This window comes from Xenopus laevis, chromosome 4L (assembly GCF_017654675.1).
Source record: "Xenopus laevis strain J_2021 chromosome 4L, Xenopus_laevis_v10.1, whole genome shotgun sequence".
NCBI classification, from domain to species: Eukaryota; Metazoa; Chordata; class Amphibia; order Anura; family Pipidae; genus Xenopus; species Xenopus laevis.
The window spans coordinates 92,289,289-92,314,659 of NC_054377.1; the positions used below are offsets into that span (position 1 = coordinate 92,289,289).

The 25,371-nt window shown below is 37.9% G+C and overlaps 1 protein-coding gene across 1 annotated transcript; it reads left to right on the plus strand.

The window, feature by feature from the left end:
* The first annotated feature begins 466 nt into the window (after positions 1-466).
* On the plus strand, positions 467-21,226 carry zyg11b.L (zyg-11 family member B, cell cycle regulator L homeolog). Its single transcript, NM_001096978.1, is given in 15 exon segments — positions 467-745; positions 3,413-3,578; positions 3,874-4,628; positions 6,889-7,029; positions 7,127-7,303; positions 8,528-8,592; positions 11,027-11,126; positions 11,905-11,955; positions 12,578-12,739; positions 12,841-12,888; positions 14,232-14,429; positions 14,717-14,769; positions 17,558-17,655; positions 18,871-19,893; positions 19,934-21,226. Coding segments are annotated over 14 exon segments (2,199 nt in total). The 5' UTR covers positions 467-742; the 3' UTR covers positions 19,053-19,893; positions 19,934-21,226.
* The last annotated feature ends 4,145 nt before the right edge of the window (positions 21,227-25,371 follow it).

Sequence of the window (25,371 nt, forward strand, 5' to 3'; positions counted from 1 at the left end):
AGTTAAAATACTCAGGGTGCCAATTTGTTAGGCACCCATCAGTGATTACAATTGGTTGCTTTGTTCCCCAGGATGATGCTCTCTTTCTTTAAAAAATGCTCTGTCCCATGGCACTTTCCAACAGAGTGTTGCCATCTTCCTTGCTTTTCTCAAGTATGCCTTGAGCCACCTCTCATTGGCCCACGAGTAATCTTTTTTTTACATTACTGCACGTATTCAGCAAGGGATACCTGGGAGAAGGAAAGAAGATGTGGTATGGCACTCCACTGGAAAGTACCCCAGGCCAGTGTAATGAGCCAAGTATGTTGGCGTTGCCAGTATTTAAAAAAACTGAATGCACTGAACAGAGCACTTGTAATAGAGGAGTACAGGAAAACTGACATGTAACAGGTTGTTTTTCTCGTCGAAGCCGCTGCTCCTTTAAGAAGGGTTGCGTAGCAACGCGTTGATTTCCCGGCCTGCTTGGGCAAGTCTGTGACTGGCGGACGGGCCAAGAGGCTGCACCTACAGTGGCCTCTAGAAGAGAGCTGGGTTTCTCGAGGCCTGTTTTCCTTACACGACCTGAACAGTGAGGGAATGCGCACGGCAAAGCCCTTAGTGAGGCGCACTCCCAGCTAGAGGCTCCCGGAACGCGTACAGTCAGCTTTCAGGCCTCACTCAGCCCCAGTCTCTGGATACAAGGATGACAGTCGCGGCCCTCCACTGATTCTGCAGCACACTCTGTTTACGTTTGGGATTGGACATGGTGAGTGCAGAGAGCTGGGCCGAGACTGCATTCTGGGGAAGGGGCAGGGCAGCTGGATCCCTTACTACAATAAACACTCTCATTTAGTTGCGTTGTTTTCCATCTGATAATCTGCCCATATGCCACCTAAACACCTCTCTGAGCAGCCTACTTGTTGTTTTGTACAAACCATATAAACAGTAGCCTGGTGTTCCACCAACAGCTGCACATTTATACAGCAATTTGCACATGTCCAACCGGGGCTCCAACAATTGTTCTGAGGAGCAGTGTCAGCTGGAATTGATTGTTAAACAAGTGTTTTCCTTCCAAAAACACTTTTCAGTTCGTTTTAAACAGTTCATCAGAAATAAAGACTTTTTATTTTAAATTGCTGCCTATTTTCTATATCTAACAGGTTTTCTAATATTGAAGTTTCATATCTTTCTAAAGCAGCTCTGGGAGGGGGTCGCTGACTGTAAACTGTTTTATATGATGCACAAATTGATCCTTTACTTATCTTTGGCCCTGCTGAGCGGAATCCCTGAGCTGTTAGAATTGACACAATAGTTGCTAATATTCCACAGACGCTGCTGAAAAATGTATCCACTAATGTAGCAAATTGTAACCGTTCAGAATCGGCACCTGGATTACTGAGCTGTCTGACTCAAAACACCTGAGACAGGAATGTTAACCTTAGATGTTTGAAAAACGGTAAAAAATTAACATGGAAAGTAAGTCTTTATTCCTGGTGAACAATCTGAAAACAGCTGAAGTGAAAAAAAGTGTTTGGAAGGTGAACAACCTATCTAAATAACAGGATTTGGTTTCCGTGCACTAAATATTGTGTATATGAAAAAAAAAAAAAAAAAAAAAAAAAATATATATATATATATATATATATATATATATATATATATATATATATATATCTCCATAACATGATGTCTAAACTATTCAACTGTGTTCCCAGAAGGTGCAGAGAGCTGTACTTATTCATAAGCTAGAGCGTTCACTGATGAGTTGTAGGGCAGGATCCTGTCCCAATTATTTCATATCCATTAGCTTAGTGCAGTAGGTGCCCCTGAACCATTGTGCAAAACATACTTGGCTTCTTTACCTTCAGTGGGTAATGTGTCAGAGCTGGCTACAGTATCTTACCTGCAACTGAATACTTAGAGGCTATAAATGAACACTGCTTAGTCCGTGTCGGACTGGCCCACAGGGATACCCAGAAAACTCCCGGTGGGCCCAGGTGTCAGTGTGCCTCTTGCTTCTAACCATTTGGCCTATTTCATGGTCATTTCCTATTTCTTTATGGGAACAAAGAGGTTTAATAATGGAAGAATAGAGTATAGTATGTAGAGAAAAGATACTAGGAGAATATAGAGGTTGAGTGAGGAGAGGAGGTATAAATTTTGGTAAGTGGGCCCTCAACCTAAGGTTTTCTGGTGGGCCCCTGGTATACCAGTCCGACACTGTGATTAGTTGATTGTCAGGTTGTTTAGTTTTGCCAAATCCATGAAAAAAATGTCCGTGTGCTTCTTAAAGTAGAACAAGTTTTATAAGCTGTTGGTTTCTATGTCATTCAATATTAGGTTGTGAGATTGCCTTGCTATCTAACTAATGTATACCCTAACTAACAGGCCCGGATTTGTGGAAAGGCCACCTAGGCCCGGGCCTAGGGCGGCAGGATTTTAGGGGGACTCATGCTGCCCAAAAACACCCACATTGGTTCAAAAACACTGGGGATGCGCTTGAGATACAATCGTTTTTTTAAATTGATGAACGGTGGTGGGCCTAGGGGCGCCCACTATGTAAATCCAGCCATGCTAACTAATGTATGTGCTTATACAGTTAGGGATCTCTTAATCCTACCCCTACATCATTAGTATTGCATTGACTACTTGAAATTTAGGCTAATTGACACCATTGGTGTTGTTTATGGAAGCAAGTCCAATGTACTAGGTTAAAAAATGAACATGTGATTTTCTGGTGATGCCGCATCCTTGCCAACATCCACAATAAAAAGGCATGCAAAACTTGTCTGGCTTTTTCAGTCATTTGTCATTGTTCCAACCTATATTCACTTATTGTGGACTATCCATGACTATTACACATATATCATCCCACTAGAACATCCTAGATCCTGACAAAAATGTGGCTGTCTTTGGGCTCATGGTTAAGCCTCTTATAGCCAGTGGGGAAGTGCCCAGCTCTACCAGAGTGGCTCTTTGTTTATTTTTATTGGAAACATGTCAGTAGATGATGCCTGTTGTTTTCTCAAGTCCATGTTTGGGGCCATTTCTAGCTTTTGTCGTGTGCTGCAGTTCAAATAAATGGGCAGCAGCCGTGGTGGTTTGTGGTGCTTCTTCGATGACATTTTCTTATCAGAATAGTATTGATTCTCAAGATCATCCAGTGGGGAGGGGGGGGGGGGTAAAATAATAGGGTCATACTCTGAGTAGACCTTTGTAAAACTGAAGGCAGAATGGGTGGTGCAAAATAGAAATGAAACCTTGTAACAAAACTTGATTCAGTCTGATAAATGCTGCTTGGCCAAAACAATTGCAAATAACTTGCTTAAAGGACCCCTTTAAATGCTGGTTAAGTTGCAGTCTACTTGCTTGTTTGGCATAACAGCATGATGTGTGTAATAACTGGTAGTTCCTTAACTCCATTTTGTTATAGGAGGAATCTTCACCAAAATCATTGCTTGATATTACCTTGCTTTATCTAAGCACTCATCTTGAAAAGTTTTGCTGGGAGCGGCAAGATGGAACCTACTGCTTACAAGATGCCGCAATATTTCCTCAAGAGGTGGCAGACCGATTACTGCAAGCAATGGCTGTTCAAAGTAAGCTATTAAATGTATTTTTTTTTTTTTTAAATATGTGGAGGCATGTAAGTTGCCTGCATTTGTACTGTGTTGGTTTGTTTGTTTTGTGTAGCAGAAGATCATTTTTTTGTTATTGCAAGATTTATGATTTCATTTAGTAACAATGTAAAATGCTAGGGCTGCACATTCTCACTGCATAGGGTATTACTATGTTTATTGTTTAAACATGAAAAAAAGTGTTCTATTTTATACAACTATGTGCCCTTTTGTCTGCTGATAACCGACTATCTTCTTATTTCTTTGTTTTCTCCAGGACAGCTAAATGAAGTAACTGTAGGAATTTTCCGTGGGAACCAGTTGCGTCTGAAGCGTGCTTGTATTCGTAAGGCAAAGATCTCTGCTGTAGCTTTCCGAAAGGCTTTCTGCCACCATAAACTAATAGAACTTGATGCTACAGGGGTTAATGCTGACATCACTATTACTGACATCATTAGTGGCCTCAGCAGTAGCAAATGGATCAGAGAGAACCTTCAGTGCCTGGTGCTGAATTCTTTGACTCTTTCCCTAGAGGATCCATATGAGCGATGTTTTAGCCAATTGTCTGGTCTTCGTGTTCTGAGTATTACCAATGTTTTATTTTACAATGAAGACTTGGCTGATGTTGCTTCCCTCCCTAGACTGGAAAGCCTAGATATTTCTAACACTTCAGTTACTGACATTACTGCCCTTGTTGCCTGTAAAGACATACTGAAATCTCTAACTATGCACCATCTAAAATGTTTGAAGATGACAACCACACAGATCCTGGAAGTTATCAGGGAACTAAAAAAACTCAACCATTTGGATATGTCTGATGATAAGCAGTTCACATCTGATATTGCGTGCCGTTTGCTTGAGCAGAATGACATTCTTCTTCATTTGGTTTCATTGGATATATCTGGAAGGAAGCATGTTACAGATAAAGCAGTAGAAGCGTTTATCAGGCATCGACCTCAGATGCAGTTTGTCGGTCTATTAGCCACAGAAGCTGGATATTCTGAGTTCCTTTCTGGGGAAGGGTGTGTGATGGTGTGTAATGCAGTTTTCTGCAATTTGGTTTGCTAATAGGCAATGGGACTGCCCTGTTTTTTATGCCATTAAATGGGTTGTCCACCTTTCACTTTTAGTATGATTTAGAGATTGATATTCTGAAACAATTTTCAATTGGTTTTCATTTGTTATTATTTGTAGTAATTAAGTTATTTAGCTTTTTGTTCAGCAGCTTCCCAGTTTGCAATTTCAGTAATGCAGTTCCTAGGATCCAAATTACCCTAGCAACCATGCACTGACATGAATAAGAGACTAAAATATAAATAAGAATAGAAAATTCTTCTGAATAGAAAGAAGCGTAATACAAAGTAGCAATAACTATAAATGTATAGCCTTCTAGATAATGTATTTTTATATGGGGTTAGTGATCCTTAGTGACCCTCATTTGAAAGCTGGAAACAGAAGGAGAAGGCAAATAATTCAAAAACTATAAAAAAATAAAAAATGAAGACCAATTAAAAAAAAGTTACTTAGAATTAGCCGTTCTATAAAATACTAAAACGAACTATATAAATGTATTGTCTGTGTGTGTGTTTAAATAATGTCTTTAGCACAAAGCCTTTATACATTTGTTAATGTAAAGCTGCACGTTTCATACCTTCATACCACTAAACTGAGAAATATAAACAAAACCCATATTTCCCAAAATATATAAAGAGTATTTCATTCTGCCTGTAGAGTCCCTAAATCATTTCTTTTAAAGTCCTAAATGCCAAACTGGATGGAGGAGCTAATTTATTCTTCTAATAATCCTGTATATAAGCACCAAAATAAACAACGGCTAAACAGACTTGCCAGCATGGTCCATCAGAAGTATGGCAATTCCAATATTTGCCTGCTTAAATCTGAACACGTGGGAAGGGCCTAACTTTAAATGTATACTTCGCTTAAACCCACTTTTTAATTTCTCTGCAGAGGGAGTACCATGCAAACACTGTTCACTGATTACATTTGTTTGGGGGGGGGGGGTTTACATATCCTTTAATACAGCCAACCTCCCCTTGGCAGAGATTGAGTACTCTGTATAAATATGCTCCAAGGGAACAATACCTAGAAAGTGCTTCACAATAACTATATATGAATACACTTCAAATTTAGGGATTAGATTATTCAAAGGCATCTGTATCTGAAAGATATGGATTTTATGTAATTTTACAGTTTGTTTTATTAACATTAAGTAGTTATTGTGGAGCACTTTGTAGGTATCCACTGAATCCCTATTTTTGGGATTCAGCCGACTCCTGAACTGAATCAGAACCCTAATTTGCATATGCAGATTGGGGAAAGAAAGTATTAGCGGGTAAAAATTATGATCCCCTTAATCACATGACCTAAAGTCATGAGATTTTAAAGAGATACTGTCATGGGAAAAAAAAATTTTTTTCAAAATGAATCAGTTAATAGTGCTAATCCAGCAGAATTCTGACATGGGGCTAGACATATTGTCAATTTCCCAGCTGCCCCAAGTCATGTGACTTGTGCTCTGATAAACTTCAATCACTCTTTACTGCTGTACTGCAAGTTGGAGTGATCAACTTCCCCCCCCCCAGCAGCCAAACAAAAGAACAATGGGAAGGTCATCAGATAACAGCTCCCTAACACAAGATAACAGCTGCCTGGCAGATCTAAAAACAACACTCAATAGTAAAAACCAATGTCCCACTGAGACTCCTTCAGTTACATTGAGAAGGAAAAACAGCAGCCTGCCAGAAAGCATTTCTCTCCTAAAGTGTAGGCACAAGTCACATGACATGGGGCAGCTGGGAAATTGACAAAATGTCTAGCCCCATGTCAGATTTCAAAATTGAATATAAAAAATCTGTTTGCTCTTTTGAGAAATGGATTTCAGTGCAGAAGTCTGCTGGAGCAGCACTATTAACTGGTGCATTTTGAAAAAAAACATGTTTTCCAATGACAGGATGCCTTTAAGAGTTCAGGTTCTGCCCCACAAGGCTTTTGCATTTGGCTGAATCATGCTAATAAAGGCTCAGATTCAGCTGTATAGTAAACTGAATCCAGGATTCGGTGCATCCCTATAGATTGGCCTTTTTTTTTTTTTTTTTTTTTATTGCCAGTGAAAAACTCTGCTTAAATCCACCTTTTAGAAAGGGAAATAGTCAATCAGAAAAACAAAGTAGTATATCCATTAAGAATTGAGTTTCACTGGGTCTGTAGTGCAACATGCACTCCCTATTTAAAATCCAAATTATTCTATAGAAATGCAATATTCTCTTTTAAGGTGTCAGGAGAGGCGAACCAGACGCAGATTGCTGAAGCTCTCCGCCGATACAGCGAACGCTCATTCTTTGTTCGTGAAGCTCTCTTCCATCTCTTCAGTCTGACTCATGTAATGGATAAAGCCAACCCTGAGATGTTAAAAGTAATGTTCCTTGTTTTGCGAATTGTAAACTTTGTACATTGTAAACCGACTAACTGTTTAAGCTATTTAACATTTGTTACTCTTGCTTACTTTGCAGCTAGTTGTAATAGGCATGAGGAACCATCCAACAAATCTTCCTGTGCAACTTGCAGCCAGTGCCTGTGTTTTTAATCTCACCAAGCAGGACCTAGCAGCTGGCATGCCTGTTAAGCTTCTGGCTGACGTCACACATTTACTTTTAGAAGCAATGAAACACTTTCCCAACCACCAACAGGTATAGCACAGCTCTAATATGACATGATCAGCACTAACCTTTAACATGTTGGGACTTAATCTGGGGTATATTGCAACAAGCTAGCTATTTGTTTTTGTCCTCTACCTGCAGCAGCCATGGGTTATTGCACTGAAGCAGTTTTGTCCAGTATTCATAATTAACCACATTCTGTCTAGTTTTAAAACTGTCATCCTCTGTCAAGAGAAGACAATCAGATACAGTATGCAAGAAAATCAGTACAAGGTTATAATTTGTATTATTGTGACGGTGCCGTGCTTCAACACCAAGAAGCCTATTTGTCATGCTGTGTAAAACATTGGAGAAAAACATCACTGGTGATGTTGCCCATAACATCAGCAATTCAATTTCAACAGTCCCCTACAACTTAGAGAACAAAAGCAAAGATCTGATTGGTGTATTCACTTTTAAACAGTTTATTATTGGGTCTGCAGGGGCTCTGACTGTTACGTATTTTCAGAAGTCCACTTAATGTACTTAGTATGGTTGGTATGCACCTGTTGAATGCAATTCAATGTGCAACAGGATTAGCTAAATTCTATTCTATCTGAGTGTGGCAATATGACCTCTCCCTCATTTTTTTTCCTGTGTAAAGTATCAGTGGTGAGAACACCTCTGAGTACATTTTGCTTACCCCTGTCATTATTCAGTAATGTGTTTAGGGAATGTCCAGAGTTTCAATGTCTAGAGGCACTGACTACCCAATATCTGTCTTGTCCCCTGTAGTCCGTATCTGACTTTATAGGATTGTTTGAAACTAGCAGTTATTAAGCTGTGCTGCAAGTTTTCATGCTTTTGGCATCTACATTTGTGCATGGCTAAATGAGGGAGTTGATTGGATATGTGAGTAATTTATATCCTCCCTACTTAACAGCAAAATTCATATGACCATGTACAGGTAGTGTTCACTAATGCGAACTCCATGCAATATATATCCTATAAAGAAAATATAATACAGAGATTTGGTGCTTAAATTGTTAGTGTTTCTTGCTTCATACCTGTTTCAAAATGTATTTAACTGTCGATACATACTTTTAACCCAATATTTAATAAAAGGGAAATTGCTAAATTAGCGACAGTTTCAAGTATTCTGGTATATTTTAATGTTTTTTCATTGTTTTATAACAAATCTATGATTTTTCTCCACTGTTTATGGCACGCATATCCAGACACCAAAGCTAACTTTTCCACTTATTTTATTTTCAGTTGCAAAAAAATTGTCTCTTGTCCCTGTGCAGTGACAGAATCCTGCAAGATGTTCCATTTAACAGGTAAGTGAAATCTTGCATCAGCACATTTTCAGATCCATTTTAATCTATCTTAATGTTTTGATCTGTTTTAGATTTATGTACAGTTAGGTCCATAAATATTTGGACAGACAATTTTTTTCTAATTTTGGTTCTGCACCACAATGAATTTTAAATGAAACAACTCGGATGCAGTTGAACTGCAGACTTTCAGCTTTAATTCAAAAAGATTGCATAAAAATGTGATGAAATAAAGCCTTTTTTTTTTTTTTTTTTTAAACACAATCACTACATTTCAGGGGCTCAAAACACTTGGTTGAAAACCCTTTGCTGGCAATGACAGCCTGAAGTCTTGAACTCATGGACATCACCAGATTCTGGGTTTCCTCCTTTTTAATGCTCTGCCAGGCCTTTACTGCAGCAGCTTTCAGTTGCCGTTTGTTTGTGGGCCTTTCCGAAATTTTAGTCTTCAACAAGTGAAATGCATGCTCAATTGGTTTCAGATCAGTTAACTGACTTGGCCATACAAAAATATTCCACTTCTTTGATTTAATAAACTCCTTACTTTGTCTGTATGTTTTGGGTCATTATCCATCTGTATTATGAAACGTCTCCCAATCAATTTGACTGCATTTAGCTGGATTTGAGCAGACAGTATGTCTGAACACCTCAGAATTAATTCGGCTGCTTCTGTCCTGTGTCACATCATGGATAAACACTAGTGTCCCTGTGCCACTGGCAGCCATGCATGCCCAAGCCATCACACTTCCTCCGCCATTTACAGATGATGTGATATGCTTTGGATCATGAGCTGTTTCACGCCTTATCCATACTTTTTTCTTGCCATCATTCTGTTAGAAGTTGATCTTGGTTTCATCTCTCCATCTTTTCCAGAACTGTGCTGGCTTTTTTAGATGTTTAGCAAAGTCCAGCCTATTGTTGATGCTTATAAGTGACTTGAACCTTGCAGTGCACCCTCTGTATTTACTTTCATGCAGTCTTCTCTTTGTGGTAGACTGTAGGTGGATATCGATACGCCTACCTCCTGGAGAGTGTTGTTCACTTGTTTGGCTGTTGTGAAGGGGTTTCTCTTCACCATCAAAATTATTCTGTGATTATCCACTACTGTTGTATTCCATGAACTTCCAGGTCTTTTTGCGTTGCTGAGTTCACCAGTGCTTTCTTTCTTTCTCTGGATGTGCCAAACTGTAGATTTTGCCACTCCTAATATTGTAGCAATTTCTCGGATGGTTTTGTTCTGTTTTTGCAGCTTAAGGATGGCTTGTTTCACCTGCATGGAGAGCTCCTTTGACCACATGTTGTTTGTTCACAGCAAAATCTTCCACATACAAGCACCCCCCTCAAATCAACTCCAGGGCTTTTATCTGCTTCATTGATAATGATATAACGAAGGAATTGCCCACATCTGCCCATGAAATAGCCTTTGAGTCAATTGTCCAATTACTTTTGAGCCCCTGAAATGAAGTGATTGTGTTAAAAAGGCTTTAGTTCCTCACATTTTTATGCAATCTTTTTGTTCAACCCACTGAATCAAAGCTGCAAGTCTGCCGTTCAACTGCATCTGAGTTGTCATTTAAAATCTATTGTGGTAATGTACAGAACCAAAATTAGAAAAAAGTTTCTCTGTCCAAATATTTATGGGCCTAACTGTATACCGGTATGTGAGATTTGTTGGCTATTTCTGTTTGCTAAGTTGTTTCCCTTTAAACTAACATGAGATCTTAACATGCAAAATTGCATTTTGAGTTGGAGCCCCAATATTTCTTAATTCAACTGATTACTGTTACTATGGTGTACAGAAATAAGGTCAATTTACAAAAATAGTTATATTGCATATCCAGTGAAATTACCTGACCTGTTATTTTTTTTTCTTGTTACACTGCTATTGGCAAGCTGCTGCTGGGAAAAGTCTCTTGCACATCTCATTCTGTCAGTAACATTTTTAACTGTAATGACACATATAGGATGAAAATAGAATTAAGTAGGTGAGCACACTCTGTAGTATGCCAGCATGTAGCTTACCCCATTTATTGTAACCACCAGTGCACCATCAACATTTCAGGAGAACTGCCCCACCCTTTAACAGAGAATATGAATGTAGGTTATTCCCCTGCGGAGCAGAGCGAAATGGTTACAATAAATGGGATAAGCTTCCCACTTGTTTGGTATACAGTGTGCAACTCCTTTTCTTTTTTTCATGGTATTGTGGGAAGATTTGCTTCATATGTAAGTGTCAGCACCATAATTGCAGTACTAAGAAAGTGTTGGAGAAGCAGCTTTGTACTGTGTCTTGCTATATTTTAAGACATATATGTCTTATATACGTTAGTCAAATAAAATAGTGCCTAATCATCTGTATAAGTACTGCATTTTAGGAAATGCCTGTAGACGTCCTATAAAAGGTCTAAAAAGTATCTTAATTTCTCCTTTTTCCCAGGTTTGATGCAGCAAAGCTTGTAATGCAGTGGCTATGTAATCACGAGGATCAAAATATGCAGAGAATGGCAGTTGCAATTATCTCTATTTTGGCAGCAAAGGTTGGTTGCATCCTATGCGAATACTATTTTTATGATCATAGAGAAGTTTTTGTATCATGTTGTAAGTTCGCGCCTACTCCACTTAATGTGGTTAGCTGGTAGTGGTTTATTACTTCAGACTTATACATCTTGGGTTTTTGATCATTTTAGCTGGTCAGATTTTGTTGACAGACACAATGTCCAATCATATGTAATAACTACTCTATATGAGGTGTTCTTCAGATGTTTTTCAGAGTTTTTTCTATGGTGGTCATATTAGGTTTGCAAATATAAGATTATTCCACATGCGGTTTCCACTGTGTCAGGTCTCTGTTATCAAAGTATGTATATCTGAGACTTATGCACCCATTTTGATCCGTTCTGCCCATTGAGGATGCAGTGAAGGGTGCATGCATGACACCCCATGTTATGGTCTAAACTGCAGAATCTTCCAGTGAGAGGTGCCCTTTAGTGGGATATTAATGATCGGCAATTGTGCTATATTCAAACTGAAATGTAGCACCATCATGCTGATCGGGTCAATAAGAAATGAATAAGAAGATAATCAAACAGACTCCAATGCAGAGCAGGGGGAGAAAAAAGTGCTTTAAGGGGAAGAAGACAAATTAAAGACGGTATTTTAAAAATGGTAGTAATCGTTTAATAGATTATATCTGAAAATTATTTTATTTGCTAATCGGAATTTTACATAAATATATGATTTTATCACAGTTATTGGAATGTCATGCTGGACATTGAAGCTTGTCCAATCTTGTCTATTGTGTTTTCTTTATTAAAGCTCTCCACTGAACAGACTGCCCAGCTTGGAGCAGAGCTATTCATTGTCCGGGTAAGTAACCACATTGTGTTTAAATTTGTGTCTATATGTATATATATTTTTTTGTTCAGCATCTGCTATGTCATTCTTCAATATGCTGCTTTTATTAAGACACTTGTAATGTGTGACAAAGCCATATGTAAACAACACCTGTCAACCATTAAATGAGAATGAACAGTGATTAAGGTCTAAACCCTGCAGCTTTATAAACTGTTAAAGTTCAAAGTAGCCTTATGAGATCCTTGTCTTAAAAGATGTGCCTGTAGTTTCACTTCGCTTGCACTGACCAAAATTGTCAATTGGCGGATGAAATTTTCAGGCCCGCCTGCTCAAGAAACTATCTCATATCCTTGGCACAAATACATTCTTGTGGCCAGTGCACATACATACTGAACATTGTTTTGTAAATTATTATTGATACATGTAAGCCCAGTTTAAATCTCCTGAAATATTTTTCATTTGTTTGGACAATGCAATTATTTTTTTTACTGGCTTATTTGCTAACCATATAAACAGATTAGTCTTTTGGTATCCATCGCCACAATCGTTTAGTAGACTTTCACATGACTAAAACTTTTGCTCTTTGGCAAAGTTGTAGTTTTGCTTTAATTGTGTGGGTTTTTTTTCCTATTAGCAACTGCTCCAAATTGTAAGACAAAAGACAAGTCAAAATATGGTGGACACCACACTAAAGTTCACCCTAAGTGCTCTGTGGAATCTTACAGATGAATCCCCAACAACCTGCCGACACTTTATAGAAAACCAGGGCCTGGAGCTCTTCATGAAAGTTCTTGAGGTACAAATGTTTGGCTGCCGTGTGTTCCTTCAAGGTTTGCCCATTTAAACTGGATTTGTTTGGACTAAATGATTTAATCTATGTTTCTTTTTTTAACCCAGACATTTCCTTCAGAGTCCTCCATTCAACAAAAAGTATTAGGTTTATTGGTAAGATCTTTATACATTTTTTGTATTTTATTCCTCCTGCTTTTTTGAGAACTGATAATTGTGCTTTTTCCCCATGTTCGCAGATGACTGCCATTGATTATCTACACTTGGCACTTTTTATTATTATTAACATGTATTTATATAGCTCCAACATATTTTGCAGGGCGGACAACATACAACGATAAAACATTGAATAGTGTGCATATGGATGGAATTTGTTTATGGTTAAAGGGGAAGTTCACCTTTACATTAATTACCATTATGTTATAGTTTGTGTATTCTTAGTAGCTTTTCAGTTGGGTGTTCATTTTTATATTTGTTGAATTATTTTACTACTTTTCCTAGAATGCAGTTTAAAATGCCGTCTGGCTGTTTTGGTTATTGAAACCAAAAAAACGTTGGCTATATGGCCTTTGTATGGCTATAATTTGATTGGTATTGTTACTTTGTACTGCTTCGTTCTATACAGGCCTCTTCTATATATCTTCCATTTTGACTTTCACACAATTGCCTGGTTGCTAGGACAGCTAACCAGATAACCTTTGACATTTTAAACTGGAGAACTGCAACAAACAAATAAAAAAACATAAACTATGGCCAATTGCAAATTGTAGCTGATTGTGCTTACCAGTTACCCATGCCTATGGTTAACATACTGATGAAGTAACAACACTGCTGAGTAGGCATTGATTCATTTTGTAAAATTAGTTTAAAACAAGGCATTCTTCTGCTCTGCTTAGGGAAAGCAATCTGAATAAGCAGTATGCCCAGTCTGAATTAGTACTGATCTACTGAGGCTTCCTAGAAGTGAATGGTTATCATACATACCTTCCATGAAAAGTATGAATGTGCATTTTTATGGTTAGAGATAAAATAGCGCATGCTCACACAATAAGCTAAATGTGTTTTACTTAAGTTTTGCAAGTAAAAAAACCTAATTGGATTTAAAATAGTGTAACAGTTTGTAGAATAAAACACTCTTTTAAACTTCTTGTGATTCTGTCCCAGTGGTATAGTCTGGGTCATTGTGGTTACTGCCTGTTGATAATGAAGGATCAGATAGAACTCACAATGTGGCATACCCATAATCACGGTTATACATATGAGATGTTTTATGCAATATCTTTTTAAAGAGACCTACATTGTTTGGGGGGTATAGTTTTCCTTTAAGGCTGTTCCTTTTGGTGTGAATGGTTATTTTTGCCAGGAAGGTCAGCTGTAAATAAATGAATACTGGAGGTGGTGCCCTCTTATCTTTATTATGTACTTGTGCCTTTGTGTGTGTATTTAATTCATCTGTGTCTTTGTAAAGAAAGCTAGCTTAATATTATTATTTTTTGCAGAATAACATTGCAGAGGTGAAGGAGCTCCATACCGAGCTCATGTGTAAGGATTTTATTGATCAGATCAGCAAGCTGCTACATAGCGTAGAAGTGGAAGTCAGCTATTTTGCAGCTGGAATTATTGCACATCTTGTATCTCGGGGAGAAGAGACTTGGACATTAAGTTCCAGCATGAGAGAAACCCTGCTTGAGCAGCTGGTTAGTTTATTATTCTTTATTTTAATTGATCAGAAAACAAAAGGGGTACTGTACAGGCAAATAATTTTTGTGCCTGTCTTAATTCTTTACCAGTGTTCTATACAGTATATACAATATAGCCTTTTTTTGTTTTCTGTTTGCACACTTGCTTTATTTTTTATTGTTAGTATGTTTTGCTTTTATTATATGGAGAAAACTGTCCTATTCATAGTGTTTGTGTGCTAACTTGAGCATCCACTTGCATTTCATTCCCAACTGTCTTCACTACTGTCTGTTTGCTTTTGCAGCATTCTGCTATTCTCAGCTGGCCAACACCAGAGTGTGAAATGGTTGCCTACAGGTATGGGGTTAATAACAAAGGTTGTTATTTTTTGTATTTGTATACAAAATGGACTAGTTTAAATTTTGGATTCATTAATCGGTTTAATATTGCATTTTTTGTATTTTAAGGAGTTATGTTTTCATGATGCTTTACTGTATTCATTTAATCTGAATTTTTTCAGTTCATTTGGTTTCAGATTGTTCACTAGAAATAGACTTTTTCCAATTACTTTCTATTTTCTATGTGTGACCGTTTTTCTAATATTGAAGTGTAAAGTTTAATCTTCCCCTTCTTTTGTCTTTTTAAAGCAGGTCTGGGGAGGGGGGTCGCTGTTCAAAATGTATAAATTTAGTTGATACATTTCTTATCTTTGTCCCTGCTAAGCAGAATCCCTGAGTTTCATTACAGGCAGCTGTTAGAATTAATACAGTTGTTGCTAATACTTCAAAGATGCTGCTGAGAAATGTATCAACTAAATGTTCGAAAACTTTAACAGTTCAGAATCTGTACCTGAATTGCTGAGCTGTCAGATTGAAACACCAAAGACAGTAACATTAAACTTTAAACTTAGATTTTGGAAAAATGGCAAAAAATAAAAAATGGAAAGCCATTGAAAAAAGTCTTTATTTCTGGTGAACAATCTGAAAACAACTGAACTGAAAAAAAGTGATGGAAGGCGAACAACCCCTTTAACTTGCTAAGTTGACTGCTAGTATAAGAAAAGCAACATTGTGTCACAAACTGATAGGGATGCACCGAATCCAGGATTCGGTTCGGGATTCAGCCTTTTTCAGCAGGATTCGGATTTGGCCAATCTGAATCCTAATTTGTATTTGTAAATTAGGGTTGGGTAGGGAAATCACGTGACTTTTTGTCACAAAAGATTTTTTCCCACTTTTTCCTTTCCTGACCCTAATTTGCATATGCAAATTAGGGTTCAGTATTCCGCCAAATCTTTCACCAAGGATTCGGTGCATCCCTACATACTGACAAAGCTTCTTATGCGTAGGGCTGTTCAGAATGTCTAAAGAGACATGGGAACATCATGGTGTGCCAAAAGGCTGTGGTTTTATCCACTTCATAAGGTTGATACTAGCAATTCCCTTTGAGAACCAGCAGAAACACTTACAGCTTTACTATTCAGCTTAGTGTTTACAGTCTTGAACAAGAGTCCTGTGATCCATATCTGTTGCTTGGCTATACTGACTTCCATACAGCTCAATGGGCATGCTTAAGGGATACTGTCATTTTTTTCAAAACGCATCAGTTAATAGTGCTGCTCCAGCAGACTTCTGTACTGAAATCTAATTCTCAAAAGAGCAAACAGATTTTTTTATATTCAATTTTGAAATCTGACATGGGGCTAGACATATTGTCATTTTCCCAGTAGCCCCAGTCATGTGACTTGTGCTTGCACTTTAGGATGCAAGTACTTTCTGGCCGGCTGTTATTTCATCTAATTAATGTAACTGAATCAGTCTCAGAGGGACTTGGCTTTTACTATTGAGTCTTGTTTTTAGATCTACCAGGGGGCTGTTATCTTGTGTTGGGGAGCTGCTATCTGTTTACCTTCCCATTGTTCTTTTGTTAGGCTTCTTAGGGAAGAAAGGGAGGGGGTGATATTACTCCAACTTTCAGTACAGCAGTAAAGAGTGACTGAAGTTTATCAGAACACAAGTCTCATGACTGAGGACGGCTGGGAAACTGATAATGTCTAGCCCCATGTCAGATTTCAAAATTAAATATAAAAAAATCTGTTTGCTCTTTTGAAAAATGGATTTCAGTGCAGAATTCTGCTGGAGCAGCACTATAAACTGATGAAAATAACATGTTTTCCCATGACAGTATCCCTTTAGAATGTTATCAGTGGCATCACCATACTGAAAGAATATTTGCACTGCTTAGCAGTCTTGTAGTTATCAAACAAAGGGCATTTCATATTGTTTTAAAATTGAAAATTCACCATACAAAAATGAAATTAAAAAAAAAATGATTCCATTATATCTGATTTTTGGTGGTTAAATAGATGTTTTCCTTAGAATGACTGCACAGTGTTATAGTCCTATGTATCCACTGAATATTGAGCATTTCAAATCATGAATGTTGACCACCAAGCAATAGACTTATTTATGACAGATCTATGATTCATTGATGTTTTGTTGCCATTGAAAGCAAAGGAAGAGAATGCAAGTGAGTTCCTGCCAGTTGTTTTATTTCTGAACTTGAATTTTCTTTATTTGTTTTTAATGAACATAAGAACATACACGTGGGGGCCTATTTATCAACAGTCTAATTATTGTGGTTTTAGTCTATTTTAAAACCATGGCTGAACTCACAAACTCCAAAACTACAAATGTCATGAGATTTATTAAAAAATCAGAATAAAAAAAATCAAGAACTGAAAAGTTCACTGAACTCTGAGCTAACAAATTCGAATACCTCAAAAACATCTAAAAATTTGACAAGTTAGAATTGATTTATAGCAGTCCAAATAGATCAGAGAAGCTCCCATTGACTTCTATAGGACCTCGACAACTTTTGTCTTGGTGGTTTTCACTCTTAATAAATATTGAATTTTAGAGCTTTTTTTTTTTTTTAAAAAAAATTAGAAAACCACAATTTTTTAGGGATTCGTGGAAAAAACTGAAATCCAATTGTTGGTAACTGACCCCTATTGTGTATGCTTCTTAAAAATGTTTTTTTTTTTTTTTAAATATTGCCACCGTAGAAGAGTGAGAAATCATGTAAAATGATTGTAATGATTTGTGCAGTTGTGGCTAATAACTACAAATGGCTCTCATTGCAGGTCCTTTAACCCTTTTTTCCCACTCCTGGCATGTTTCAGGACGCCCGGTGTGCAGCTCTGGGCAGTGTGGGCAATGCAGCATGTGTGTAGCAAAAACCGTATGTACTCATTTTAATTTCCACTTTTTTTTGTTTCCTATAATAAATATGCAAAGCTTTATTGACAATTAAATGGGTAGCACTTGATCAAATGCTTGTTGCCTATAAAATACACTGCAGTGACAGTTGCAGGCCAGAAGCTACTCCTTCAGAACACCTAATGCAAGATTCCTCATTACTGTTGGCTTTAGTAAATTAAAGTGGACCTTTCACCCAGACACAAATAGCTGTATAATAAAAGTCCTTTTCAAATTAAACATGTAATCCAATTTCTATTTTTTATTTAAGCATTCATAGCTGTTGTAAGCTCATTTAAAAATCTCAGCTGTCAATCAAATATTGACAATACTTTCACTTTCCATTCAGCACTTCCTAGATGTCACTGCTCTCCCCACATTCCCCCATTCTCTTCACCATTTAATTGTGTAACCAGGGCATGGGGGTGGACATCTGGTCCCCCATTCTGGTGCATAAACAAGATTCTGAGATGATGCAAGGCTTGCCTTAATAACAATGTCCACAAAATGGCTCCTGCCTGCTTGCTATAATTATAAATTCCCAGACTGAAGCAAACAAGATTCAAATCATTTAAATTGTGTAATTAAAGTTCATTTTGCTTGACTAATGTGATAAAACTTTTTTTGGGTGACGGGTCCCCTTTAATATTCAATCTGTTTGAGAATGTATATAAATAGAAACTATTTTGTTTTCATTCATGTACCCTTTGTAACTATTTCTCTCTGTAATCCCTCTTGCATAGTTTAACCAAAATACTTGTGATGCATTAAAATACATTAAACCTTTTACTATCAGGCTGTGTGCTAAATTCAACTTTGGCAGAATCATAAGGTCGTTTAAAAAAATCCTGTTGTATTACCTGTTCTGCCATTTTCAGGCCTCCATCTCCCCTTCCGTTAGGGGTATTCTGGTTAGGGGTATGCTGGTCCTGTAGAACCTAATCAGGGGGATAGAGGACCAAAAGGGATTGGGTTTAAGTCTCGTTCTCACAATAACACTTCAGTCTTTTATGTGGGCATCTGTAAGATATAAATGAGAAGCGTACTTTCGTATCTATTTCACTAGCCTGTTTAAGCCATTCTTTAGTCCATAATATCTTTTTTTTGTGGAAGATGTATTTATTGGCAAAACATGATCATGGTCATGTTTGTACCATTTGACTGTAAACCTCACCCATACTTTTTATTCTCTCTCCAGCTGTAAGATACTGCAGTATGCTGATTGAAGAAGGGGGTCTAGTCAGATTGCACCGTATCAGAGACCACATGTGTGCTGATCCTGATGTTCTGCGCATTACCATTACCATCTTGGACAACCTAGATAGGCACCTAAAGAAACATGGCAATCCTCCCTGCCCAAAACCACCATTTACCAAGTGACACAGACCCTAGATGTTCTACTTCCAATGATAGGATCAAGTGTGGTTTATGTGTTCCTTGTGTTGAAAATGTATTTTAAAACCTGAACTGATTTAATGGAGAAAATAGGAACAAAATTGAAAGTAAGTTGAAAATGCTTGGAAAAACTGGACAAATGTGCATTTGAGTAAGCAGTATTTTGACTGGGCAATATTGCACGATCAGAATTCCCAAATACACCCTATTGACTATTCCAGTAATTGTACACCCAGCAATTTGCACTGATGTGATTTCCACTGAACTCGTATTAATGCTGGAATAAGGATGATACAGTCTCTCCATTTGCTTCTGCTGGACTTCAACATTTTTTGTTAATTGATTCCCACTGCTGCTAATTTCCTTGTTTTAGACTGTACCATTTTCACTGGAACTTGAGCATTTGCTCGGCATGAAACTTAATGGACCCTGGACACAGTCCCTTGTGTTTTTTTTCCCCTGCTCCAATATCTGTGGAAGATACCTATTTAAATTCATTCACTCACCTTCCCAGCCTACCCATATGAATATGTTTGCACTGGTGTGTGCAGAACTCCGATCTGTTGAAAAAAAGAATCCTAAATTCATGAAGTTTAGCTAGTCAAAAAGTTAGTTATGGTCTTCATGGGACTTTGCTACCACTTGGGCAAGGTGTTGCAAAAATACCACTTGTGATATCTATCTCCCAGCTCATCTAGAAAATGGATGCTTTGAGCTGTAGTTCTGTGACACCTGGAGGACTAGATCATTTCCACCATATAATCACATGACCAATGCATATGACACTGGATGGCACCCAGGATGTTTTGTTAGGTTATGCCAAAGCTCAGACATAAATTTAAAAAAAATTATGAGGGTATATCTTGTCCTTTGGTGACTTTGTCCCTTAAACCAGAAATATTTCCAAATTATTATACAAACATTTCTGATTTCAATCATGGCTATGTCAAGTTGATACAGATTTTATGGATATTGATGTAACTTAGTGTCAAGCCTCTAACTACCAGGACTGATTTTCTACAGTGAACCGTACACTAGATTTTGCCATTGAGGAGCAACGCTTAAAGAATGTCTGTATTATAGTAATATCCTTAAAAATGCACTGTTATTGAATTACACTGCAATCACACATGGGTAGTGAGGGCATACTTGTTTGCTATTATGAAAACTAGTTAATGCTTCCAACTGCAATTGCTAGAACAAAGAATATATACTAAAGCATTGTGGTATGAATAGTTCAGTAACTATTAAGTAAAGACTTTCTTAACAAGAGTTTAGATCCCCTTTAATGGCAATTTTGTTTTTTTCGTTTATAAGTACTGGTGCTTTCATGCAGCCATTTCTTGTATGGAACCATACAAAATTGCGACTGTTTTTGATTACAGTACCACCAATGGTAGCTTGGGATCTGCTGCCTGAAGGATTTTTTGTTTTGGCCCTAAAGATATGTTGGAGGTTGGTTTTAACAAGCAAGATGATGTTGTGAGGCAAATAACCTAAGCCAGATCCTTAGTAAATCATATTATTTCAGTTCCTACTCCAGTACTTACAAATTTTAAAGCAATCGTGTCCAGCAGAGAATTGGCATCAGTCGGACACTATTTTAAGTGCAGTATTAGAATTACATCTCTGCCTGGAGATTGTTCTCTGTGTTGCTAGAGGAATACAATTTATAGCAGAATTTACTATGTATTTCCTCCCTCTATATTGTATATAGGTGTTATTTTAAGAAATTTTAGGAAAAAAAATACAATTACTTTTTGTTTTTGAATGGGATAAAAGTAATATATAGAAAAATATATAGATTTTCAGATAAGATCTGATTTTAGGCATTTTTAAATTTTAGCAGAATATGAAACCGCAAAGCTTATTATGTTTGATGTAACTATGTAGAATATGTTTATAATGAATGTTTGGATTTATCTGCTGCTGAAGGACTATTACACTGCCTTTAGTATATATAAATAATAGAAATAGTCATAGGGGAAAATCTAGCACATGATCAGACCTTTAACTCAAGTTTAGTATAATGGCAAAATCCTATATGCTTTGTAAAAGTTAGTGGCATGATAAAGAAATATTATCAAAATTGTTCTATTCGTGCCTGAAAACAATAACATTGAAAAACAATTATAAAGTGTAGTTTCCGGGAAAAAAAAGAAAAAATTTTGAATGCAGTTTTTTCTGCTAACATGGGGGGAGGATTTTTCCTGCTAGTTGTCTGGCTATTGTTAACTTATTTCGCTGTAACCACAACTTTTCTCTAGAGCAGAAGAGGAGTATGTGACCAATCTGCCTGTTTGCTGTATTAGTGGATAGTTGTGCAGGTCACGCCATATTCAAGGCAATAACACAAGGGGAGCTCAGGGAAGACTGCAGGAAACAACGAACATTACCAGGGCAGTAGATACTGTGGAGAATGCCCAGCAATTGAGTATTTGTTATGGGGTTATTTTCCCCACAGGTAAAGCATTGTTGCAGGGACTCCCTAAATGAACAAAATAGAATGCATTCTCCATTTACTATATACTGCATTGCAATACATTGATAGATAAGCACACATTGGATTTCCTCCTATATTTATTATATACTGCACATATTTTTGCATTCAAACGTTATACTGTAGCCATATTCTTTAAAAAAAAATGCTTTAAGATTTATGGTTAACCTGTAACTTGTACAATTGTTCTTTTGCTCCTTTGTCTTTTATTAAACTTGTGTTAATGGTCTGATCCCCTTTCTTCAGAGGCTGTTCTGGCTGATTTATAGTAATGTGGTTATTCAGGCCGGGCAAAAACCCGCAGTACCCATGTGTCTATCGAGTTCAGGGCAGCTACTGCAAAAAATCTTCAGGTCGCAACCACTGCCAGCTTCTGAGCTCATCAATTTATAGACTCGCTCCTGCCCCACCCCTTTTCACGCTCTCACCATGGGGCGAGTGAGGGTCTATAAATAGAGGGGACGGAGCAGGCTGGCTTCGGGTTGGGAAGGGGCGGGTCAAGAAAAACTCGACCTGTGCACCACTAGTGCTACTGCTTAAAGGGGAAGGAAACCTCCTCGGCGCTAACCCCCCACCCCCCCTCCCGTGTATTGCCCCCCCTCCCTCCTCCCCCCTGGCCTACCCCTCCCGCTGGGCAAATGCCCCTAACTTGTTACTTACCCTTCTGCGCAGGTCCAGTCCAGGGAGTTCACAGGCGACATCTTCTTCCACGCGATCTTCTTCCTGCTTTGACCGGCGCATGCGCAGTAGGATCGTTTCGCCGGTACGATCTACTGCGCATGCGCGTGACTTTTGGCGCATGCGCAGTAGATCCTTACCGGCGAAATGCTCCTACTGCGCATGCGCCAAAACGCCGGTCAAAGGAGGAAGAAGATCACGTGGAAGAAGATGTCGCCTGTGAACTCCCTGGACTGGACCTGCGCAGAAGGGTAAGTAACAAGTTAGGGGCATTTGCCCAGCGGGAGGGGTAGGCCAGGGGGGGAGGAGGGAGGGGGGGCAATACACGGGAGGGGGGTTAGCGCCGACGAGGTTTCCTTCCCCTTTAAAGGGGTTGTTCACTATGAGATAACTTTTAGAGAGTGATATTCTGAGGCAATTTGCAATTGGTTTTCATTTTTTTATTATTTGTGGTTTTTAAGTTATTTAGCGTTTTATTCATCTATTCATCTGGTGGCTAGGGTCCAAATGAACCCGAGCAAACATGCATCAAACTGAATAAGACACTGGGATATAAATAGGAGAGGACCTGAATAGAAAGGTGACTAATAAAAATTAGCAATAACGATAAATATGTAGCCTTACAGAGCATTTGTTTTTTAGAAGGGGTCAGCGACGCCCATTTGAAAGCTGCAAAGAGTCAGAAGAAAAAGGCAAATAATTATAAACCTATAAAAAATAAATAATGAAGACCAATTGCTTAGAATTGAGCTCTTGCGCCCATTGGTGCTCTTACACTTGAGACCAGGGGCATTATTAATGACCCCTATGTTACCCACTCTGCATAAAAATAACAAGTGATCTGTATAAAAGGCCTGTAACCTTGTGCCTTGGTAAGCAATTGTTAGCAATACTACCTTGCAACACAGGTCCTGGGTTCACTTCCAGCCAGGAGTATATATGTTTTCGAAATTTCGAGTTTCAAAATTCACACATTCAAATTTTAATCCCCCAATTTGAATCTAAATTTGAATGTGAGATTTATCACACCTCGACTATGGAAACCGTCCTAATTAGAATATTCGCCACTTAAAACCTGTCAAGTTCATGTACAAGTCAATGGCAGAGGTCCATTGAGCCATTTGAAGATGTTAATAGCCTTCCTGACAATCAAGTTTTTTTGTACAAATTGAACACGAATCAAATACGATTCACATTTTCGGGTCGAAATCATTCGATCTAATATTAGCCATTCAAATTTTTTTCTTAAATATATTCAAATTTTAAAGAAATCACATGAATTTGAAATGCGAACTTTGATAAATGGGCCTCCCTTTTCCATTATGGCACAGTTGTCACTGAAAATGCAATCACATACTTTAAAGGACCAGTAACATAAAAAAATTTTTTAAAAAAAATTAGTTTTTACATAACGAAAAAAAAGACACCAAGACACATTTAACTTTAAATTCGCAGAGTCTTTATTAAGAAATAACTTACTGATTCTCCGCTTGAGCTCCTCTTCAGAAGCAGCGACAGGGCATCGATCCATCGTGCGGCACTTGATTTCTCCTCCCTGCCTTCTATAGGAGATAGCCAGGGAGGAGAAATCGAGCAACGCAGGATGGGTCGTCGCCCTGTCGCTGCTTCTGAAGAGGAGCTCAAGCTGAGAATCGGTAAGTTATTTCTTAATAAAGACTTTGCGACTTTTAAAGTTAAATGTGTTTCAGTGGTACAAACAAATCTTTTTCAATTTTTTTGTTACTGGTCAATTAAGGGTCCTTATCTATGGAGGTTAGTAACTGTTCCCATACATTGGTATGGCCCCTGGCTTCTCTAAGGAGACTGCACTACGTAGGGCTCGTATTCAATGAATGCATATGCAATTCTGCATGTCCAGTTTTATCTACATTCACAGTTTAATGTTCCCTCCAATTAGTACAATCTAAGGTACTTGAACTTCTGATTTCCCCATGCAGTGAAATGCACAAAAGCCAACTTATGGGAACACAGTTGAAAATGTCTGTAAGAGTAAGAATTGTTTCATTCTGTTCAATTGGTAAGGGAGTTACTAGCATATTACTGAATTTATGTGAATAATGTACAGTATCCATTTTCTATAGGAACTTACTAACCAAGTATTTATTTACAAATTAATAGACAAAAAAAGATACCGAAACAACACTTTCCCTCATATGTAATAAAAGGCACTAAATTTGCCCAGGAGCAGTAAACCATAGCAACCAATAAGATGTTTGCTTTTAAACAGGTGACTGGTAAATTCTACCTGCTGATTGGTTGCTATAGGTTACTGCTCCTGAGCAAATTTAGCACTTACTTAACCCCCTGTGTGCTGTTCATTAACTAGGTATGTACCACATCCCAGTGATTCCATATTGATATGTGAATTAAGACTTGCACAGCTCAGAAGATAAAATAAATTGCTAGCTTTGAGCTTATTCACATTTATCGTTTTATCTGTGAATAACGCTACTGAACATGATATCTGTCTATATGCAGAAATACATGTAAATTGGCTTTGCCTTTTCCATAGAATTAGACAGAAGCATGCAGCCCTTTTTTGAGCCAACAGGTGGTACCATTTTGCAAAAAGCTATGGTTAATGCATCTGCAAAAAGGAACCTCCCTTTAGTTTATGTGCAGTAAAGCAAAAATATGGCGCTCTTTGTCTAAGCTAAATGATTGTGCATAACCTTCTATTAAAGGTAAAACTAGCGCAAGATTGCTCCTTAAAGGGACAGTAACACCAAAAAATTAAAGTGTTTTAAAGTAATGAAAATATAATGCAGTGTTGCCCTGCACTGGTAAAACTGATCTGTTTGCTTCAGAAACACAACTATTATTTATATAAACAAGCTGCTGTGGAGCAATTGTGGAAATTGAAAAAAGTCTATATGGCACAGGTTATATCATGGATTAGGGTAGGACTACACGGATGTTTTCGGCATGCAACGGAAATAAGGTAAGTGAATGTATTGTTGGATGAAGTCACAGCATTGATTTGTTGCGACACGACTGTTGGATGCAGACGCTGTCCGTGTAGTCCTACCCTAACAGATAACACCATTATGTTCTACGGAGTTTATCTGCTCTCTGCTGATAACACACCAGTTTTACCAGTGCAGG